The sequence below is a fragment of the Phymastichus coffea genome, unplaced genomic scaffold, assembly GCF_024137745.1.
Source record: "Phymastichus coffea isolate CEN01 unplaced genomic scaffold, Cenicafe_Pcof_1.1 PCOF00093, whole genome shotgun sequence".
In the NCBI taxonomy this organism is placed as follows: domain Eukaryota; kingdom Metazoa; phylum Arthropoda; class Insecta; order Hymenoptera; family Eulophidae; genus Phymastichus; species Phymastichus coffea.
The window spans coordinates 512,023-519,549 of record NW_026706904.1 but is presented as its reverse complement, the minus strand read 5'-3'; the positions used below and the strand labels follow the sequence as shown (position 1 = coordinate 519,549).

Sequence of the window (7,527 nt, the reverse complement as noted above, 5' to 3'; positions counted from 1 at the left end):
CGGCGAACGTGATAGACGGTCGTGACCGCTAGTCTCTCGTAGTTTAGTTCCGCCTGTTTTTGTATTGTGCCGCGAGTTATCAATATCATTTATCAATCGTAGGACTTTGATTATTTTCGTATTTACTCCAAGTTTTGTGATCATCAACACGGTTACACTATTAAGAATATTTCAGTGTTATAATCCTGTGTTGCTTGATTTCAAGCTCTCGAAAATTTCGTTAAGTAATGTGCACGAAAATTAAATAACTACAGGCAGAAACATTTAAATGGGTGCCGTTCAGTGAGTATGAATTGTTTTTTCTCTTTGCCAACAGATCCCCTACTGCTAGAACTCTATTTTTAACGGCTCGTAAGTCAAGTATTTTTTGGAATTACAATGGCGCACTGATATTCCAAATGATACATAGCCAAAATTATCGTGATCGTGCTAAAGGTGTAAGTATCAAAGCCGATTCGCGTTTGGAGATAATATGTTTATGTTTTGGTTACGGCTATCACGAATGAAAAAAAGACGAGCGTTTTGAGAAGTCAGGTTAGGATACTCATGGCAGTATTCGAAGTTTTGTTTGTTTGATTATTGCTTGCGTGGACAATTTTTCTGTCGCTCGCCTTTTCAACCGTACTTACTCGCGTAAATATCTGCGTTTGTGTTCAAAAACACTTGTTACAATAGAGACAGACTCGCGCGCAATTTTCAGTTGTTGAAATATTATATGCTCCGTTTCTTGACGCGATTATTGTTTACGATTGCGTTTCTCGCATGCAAGAGCGACGATCTAATCGAACTTTTTATATAATTTATAATACTGTTCATAAAAAGTAGGTTATGTTTGACAACGTACAATTACACAATTTTTTCTTATACATATGTGCACTGTCAAAGGCTTTTTCACGCTACTACTGTTCCCACTCGACGGAAAGATTTTATTTCATTATTACAAGCGATACTTTTGCAAGCATTATCATTTGATTTCGTAAGAAACACACAAAAATATTGCAATTAGTACTACTACATCAAGAAAAAAATTATTTTGTTTTCACACCTGTCACTGTTAGCTCACGATGTAAAGTGTTTTCTAAATTTTCCAAGAATTGATTATCCTTGTGTGTGTATGTGTATCTGTCTACGCGCGCACAATTAGAGCATATTATAAGCCTATAAGTATAATCTACTTCAAGTTCTTTATTTGCAGCGGTCAATGAATATTATGTAAGTTCACGCGCGCGCTTAAGTCCAATAGAGAGCTTTCTTTGCATTAACGATGTTTGTCGCAGTCATTTTCACAGAGGTGATATTTTTGGTAGATTCACAAATATTAGCTTATCTGTGAAATTGGATTCCGCCTTCTTAAATTTATAAAAATTTTGGGAAAAAACCAAACCAACTGAAAGATGTTTCAATTGAGGAAATGAAAATGAGTCTGAATGGCCCGAGTGCGTGGAAATAGTAACGTTATTTTCGTAAAATTATTTGCAAGTGAAAGAAAAAAGTCGAGATTTTTCTTTTGAAAACGCGTCGCGTTTTGATCAAAGCGATTTCATCTCTAGCGAAATTCGTTTTCCTTGAGAAGTGACTCGAATCTTTCAATCTATTCTGCAGAGTTAAAAATGAACTAGATCTTCAAAATAGCAATCAAATGAATTCGTCGTATTTTCGTAATGTTTATTGACAGATTCGATGATCATAATTCTCGCCCGCAGAAAGAAAAACAGCAGGTAAATAAATAATAAATGGTCGCATCGATCGGCGTCAGTCGAAACTCGGGATAAGCGACATCCACCGCATCTAATGACTCCAAAGCCGTAACTATCTGCGTAGGTATTTCGCTACTCCGCCTAGAGATAGTTACATATGCATCCTCGTGCTTTCTCCACGCTCGTGCCGTATTTCACGATACAAATATCTTGCCGACTGTCCGGGAATTCCGACCTCTCGTCGTCGTCGTCGTCGTCTTTTTTCCACTGCCGCTCGAGCGACCGTGGCTTCACCGAGACTCGTCCAAATATTTTTTACTCGACCGTCCATCAAGACCTCCCAAATTACTTAACGATCAAAGGCTCTTTGTAGACATCGCGCGCGGGCCTTTAAGCTGTTCGCTCGTTAGCGTGCTGCCCGGCTTCCTCGAGCGAGAACGCCGCCGTCCGTCAGGTGGTCAAAGGTGAACAAACACTGCCTCGGACTGGCCTCCTCGTAACAAAATGCAGGACTGCGAGATTCCATTGGAGCCACGCGCGCGCGAGCGTCGCGGCTTCTGGCGCGGCGCCAGATTCCTCGGCGGCCTGCTGACACGTCGCTCGGTCCCTCGCGACTTCCGTGTCGCTGCTTTTATCGGCCGCGAGAATGCAAGCCGAGAGAGAGAGAGAGAGAGAGAGTGTCAGCCAGCTAGCTCTGAACTTTCGCCTCGCCTCGCTGTGCTATCGACGACGGCGTCAGCTGGTCAGCTCGGTAACTCGAGCCCCGGCAGCACTCGTACGAGCGGCTCGGAGCGCGCGCGTCTTGGCCGTTACGTTAAAGAGGTCGCGGTGCAGCGCATCTAGGCGGTTTTGCCACTTGCGCCACGCTTTATTTACGACGGAGACTAAATTTGTGATCTCAACCGTGGCCCGTGAAAGAGCACAGACCGAAATCCACTCTGCGCCGTCCGATCGACGCTTTGACCGGAGGATCGTTCTCAGCGATCGGCGATCCGTGCGCTTCCGAGGCGAGCCTCTCTGTCGGAAGCGAGACGCGCAATCGCGGCAATGACGAACGCGCACGAGCCATCTGCCCGCACTGCCTCGACAACGTTGATCAGCCGCCTCTTGGAAATGACTCCCCGTTATTGCGCTCCTCGGCATCGCCGGCGTGATTTTTGTCCGAAACTTTTGCCGCGCGCGACAGCATCTCGCGGCTCATCCCAACGCGCCCCGCATGGACTTTAATGAGCAAGCGATTGCGAATGGGCCTTTGACGCAGGTAGTTTGTGAGTGGATTGGAAGGATGGGGACTGACGATGGGGGATTGCGGCCACTGCTCTAAATTCGTCACCATGCAGCTGTTTCACGAGTTGAAGCAACAGTTCCCCACGCTCCCCGACCACGTTGTCTCCCAATGCATCGTCCAGGTACTTATCAGCGATCACGTAAACGTCTTCCCTTTGTGTGCGATTCGTTCTTTCCTTTTCCTTCTCTTATGAGTGTGTTGTTCTTTCGGTTGACCTCGCTCCCCCCGCCCCCCTGCCCCACTTCTTTTTCTGCCTTTAGTTTTGGCTTTGCGCTTACAGCATGCACGCGTGTCTTATTAACGTGTGCTGCAATAATTTTGACTGCAAAAAAAAAGAACTTGGCCGCACTCGACTATTATGCTGATGCGTTCAAATTAATACCGCATAGTTGAAGATCCTTAAAGGTGCAACATTATCATTATTCTCAAGCCGAGCCGATTTGATTGTGATAAGTGTGAATTTATAACTAGTAAAAAGCGAAATTCAACTGCCAAATGAAAGAATGCAAATTGCGATTTACGTATTAACTCGATGACTTAATGGCAAAATATTGACAACTAAAGCGAGATTAATCGAACTTAAAATCAAATAAAAAGAAAAAACAAACAATAAACGGTGTTTTGTTTTGGTTATAGAGCAATCGCGATCGGGAGACGTGCACAAGACGGTTGCGAGCAAGACAGGACTCGCGACCACCCCCGGGTGCCTTTCCACCACCAGCGCCACAACCCGAAGATCCTATAGCTGAGATTTACTTGTCGGAGTATCCGCCGCTGAGGCTTGCAATGAGCGAGCAACGTCAAAATCCGCAACAACAATTGGCTGCCGTGGACCCATCCAAACTGCGGCCACTGACGCTGGACGTGGATACGCGGTCAGCGGCCATACAGACCTCGAGTCAAGAATCCTCGGCTTCATCGGCTCCCATGCTCAGCGATCCTTTCCTGGCCGCGCAATCGAAGCCTGCATCATCGTTCGCGCTCAGCGTCAATGTCAATTGCAGTCCGGTCGTTGAGGCGCACGGTGAGTTCGTCAAGCGTAAGGAAATCTAAAGGCCGCTTTGGTTTGCATTCAGCTGGCGCGATCAACAAAGTCGGCACGCGACCGTTCCCGAATGACAATACACTTATTGTAGACCTGCTGACGACATGCGTACCGGATGAATTGTCAGGCTACCAGCCGATCTTGATCCCCGCGGATCCTACCCCGCGAAGTGTCACTTCGGTCAGTTTAACCCTGCGACCACCGTCGAGCGAAGCCCCGCTACAACAACCCACCACTTCGAGCAGCATCGACATCAGTTCGCAAGGACTGAGCAGTCTTACCTACTCCAGTTCGGATCCTCGCGCTGGTGGTTATCAAAGTCACCTGCAAATCAGCATCGCTCGAAACAAACGACCGAAACTGCGACAGCCGCAGAGGCCTAATACATTGGATACATCGATTTACGACTTGAGAGCTCAATCCAGCCGACCGCCCGGTAATTCTCTCGATATATCCTATTACGTCACGCGGGTATCGTTGTATTTCAGAATACAAAGACTCGTTCGTTTACCCTTCATTGTATGACATCTTTTTTGTCAAGGGTTGCCATCAGGACCAGCCAATCTGTTACCTCCCCTAACAGCAGCGATGAGCGCACCAACTACACCATCAAGTCCAGCGCAAAACATTGCTTTACCGTCAAGCAGTTTGCCGACGACACCACTGGCTGGACCCTCTACGGGTCTTGCCGCGATCTCTTGTATACCTCATCATACGGCTAGTCGTGAAAATTCGTCTGGGTATCCGTCGCAATACCAAGGAATTTTGGCCGATGGTAAAACATTTTTCTCAATTTAAAACAGTTGAAAAGAAACATTTACATGTCGAGAAATAAAATATAAATCAAGCATCTCGTGACAAATATACCATCGAGTAGTCGAACACAATCGCTCTCTTTTACGTGTACGAATAACATCTTGCACGTATATTCATAAGAGAAAAAGAGAGAGAGAGAGAGCATAGATACCCCACGAGCTCCAGAAGATATTTACGCATTCCTGCAGCCCACCACTCGTGCTGGCTATACATAGAGAGAATGCGTGTGCGCAAGCTTCAGGCGTACACGCCACTACTCTTTCTGATGCTCACCTGGACCGCTTTATTCTGGATTATCTTTAGATAGACTCACGGCCGTCTTGGAATCCGTTCTAAAATTATCTATTCCGCGTTGGCTATGTCAATGATTATCAAACAATGCAAATGTCGTAGCAAATTCATACTTTCAAAGTTAATGTTATTTGGAAAAGATAATTATACATGATAAACGATATAATATACCTGGTCGATTACTCGACAACGAATTCATTTTACAATTGAATTATCAGTTCATCAGTCTGTTATAAATTAAATTTATTAACGTTTCCTATTTTTAGTTCCGTACGAGCTGAAATCTCTGGTGACAAATCAATTGATCAGCAGGGATCGACTTGCAGCAGTAGTAGCAGCCGAGAAACAAAAATTAGCCGCCTTGGAGCAGGAAGTTGAAATGCTGAATAAAGAAATATCACCAGAGGTAAAAGCAATAAAGTAAAGTAAAGTATTCTGTTTGGTCAATAAGCTTTCGTTGCATTTCCATATTCTAATTGCAATATTGCACTTACAGGAATATGAACGACAATTACACAGTGAGATATATCACTTGCAGCTAGAATGCGATAAGTTAGCCGACGAGGTTGACCGCGCTTCCGGTTCTCGAGGTATTTCAAAACTGATGATTCTTGTTTGAAGCGTTTATTCACGTGAGCTTATGCTTACAGTTCCCCTCGGAGAGACGAGTGAAGAATTCTATCAAAATATATACACAGGTCAGCAATTCGTTCCGACAACAACTAACAGAGAACCACCGCCTTTACCTAGTCAACCGCCCGCATGGGAGCCGCAATCGACTAGAACTGCAAATCAGGACGAGCCAGAAGGACCACCTTGGTTCTGCTCTCAATGCACTTTTGCAAATCACCCACAAATACAAAAATGCGAGTTATGCGAATCGCCAAGGTTCGTCGAGCGTCGTGAAGGTACTGCTAATCATACGACAGGCTTTTACAACTTTCCTTCTACATCAAGATGATTAATGCATATCGAGTTTAACGATTTTTCTCAATAACTGCATGTGTCAAGTATGTGAACAATAATATTTTATCGAGTAAAATAAGTACCTTTTTGACGTTCTGTGATAAAATCTAACCAGATGAAGCCTAATGCGTGAAGATGTTTCTATTGCTAGTTCGTAATTTTTTCTCTTAAGACTATACCAATACTAATTGGTATTTACTACGAAGAAATAAGTTAAAAAAATTTTCACTACTTCAGTTAGATAGCTTTTTAATATAATTGATGTTTAATCATACCTTTAAATAGGATTGAAGTAGTATTAAATGTTTTCTAGATGCATTTCTGCCATTTTTAGTCGACTAGTAGGCTTTTATGTAAAAACAGTTTAAAATCATTAATTTATTTTTTATTAATTAAACAACCGAGTTTCACTTAATAATGAATGAATTAATACATTTTTTAATAAATCTTTACATAATTTTTTAAAATAAATAGTGCATATTTATAAATAAGTAATATTAAACTTTCAGCGAGATGATTTTATGAGATTAGAGCGTTTTAAAATTTGTTTAAATTATTTGAAAATTATTGTAACAAACAAATGTGTATTTAATTTCTATATTCTGGAGTTTGTTAACTATACTAAAAGTTAACATGCATCAAATTATTAAATTAAAATTTATAATTCAATGACTATAAAATAATGTTCCGTACTATTTTAATATTTTTATTCTGTCAATTAAATGAAGTCTCTAGAATTATAATGATGCGATTCTTTTATAAAAGGATTTTAAGAATTACACATTGAGGTACTTTACATTTTAATAAAGGTTTTCTATGAATTTATTTGCATTTACAGAAAAGATTCAATAAACTAAATTTCACTTTAGTATTTTAACTAACACAATAATAAATTTTATTTCTTGTAATAAAACGGCAAAGTAAAACATACGAAATATTGAATATTATTTTGTACGATTCATGTATAGGTAACACTCAAGATATTCGCATAAGAGTTACTCATCATCACGAACTTCCACCGCGACGTAAGTTATCAAAGTTAATTAATTTCTGTTAACGTGTCATAATTCTATACACACAGACATTAAACTTACTTTTTTTCAGGAACACTCAATAATTGGGTAATATGATGTCTATCAATCAACAAGAATTTCAATTTGTATATAAAAAATGAGTTTATTGTATTTTTAAGCAATTCTTATTGTTTTGAATGACTGACTTAACCATGTATACATATCATACTTATATCATTTTTTATTTCTTATTAAAATATACAAGTCATTTTATCGTGTTACAATATTACCCATATATTTTAATTATTCAAAATGCACTGAATATAATAAACGCTATGGATTATTTGTGTATCACCAAAATAAACTACACTAAATTTTTTATTCATTACTAGATACAACTTTAGGTCTAGC

At 41.0% G+C, this 7,527-nt stretch overlaps 1 protein-coding gene across 3 annotated transcripts; it reads left to right on the top strand.

Annotated features, from left to right (window-relative positions):
• Nucleotides 1-7: 7 nt before the first annotated feature.
• On the top strand, nucleotides 8-7,340 carry LOC131669416 (mitogen-activated protein kinase kinase kinase 7-interacting protein 3 homolog). 3 transcript variants are annotated; one of them, XR_009302371.1, is made up of 10 exons: nucleotides 8-282; nucleotides 2,959-3,106; nucleotides 3,622-4,009; nucleotides 4,122-4,466; nucleotides 4,572-4,805; nucleotides 5,404-5,543; nucleotides 5,634-5,727; nucleotides 5,788-6,147; nucleotides 7,072-7,128; nucleotides 7,208-7,275. XR_009302371.1 is itself a non-coding variant. In XM_058944269.1 (10 exons), exons 2-10 carry the CDS (start codon nucleotides 2,996-2,998, stop codon nucleotides 7,231-7,233), a joined length of 1,653 nt encoding a protein of 550 aa, XP_058800252.1. In that variant the 5' UTR covers nucleotides 8-282; nucleotides 2,959-2,995; the 3' UTR covers nucleotides 7,234-7,340. The 3 variants fall into 3 exon arrangements, 2 of the variants coding, with proteins under 2 accessions (XP_058800252.1, XP_058800253.1); XM_058944269.1 differs by having other exon boundaries at nucleotides 5,788-6,045; nucleotides 7,208-7,340; XM_058944270.1 differs by lacking the exon at nucleotides 2,959-3,106 and having other exon boundaries at nucleotides 5,788-6,045; nucleotides 7,208-7,340.
• The last annotated feature ends 187 nt before the right edge of the window (nucleotides 7,341-7,527 follow it).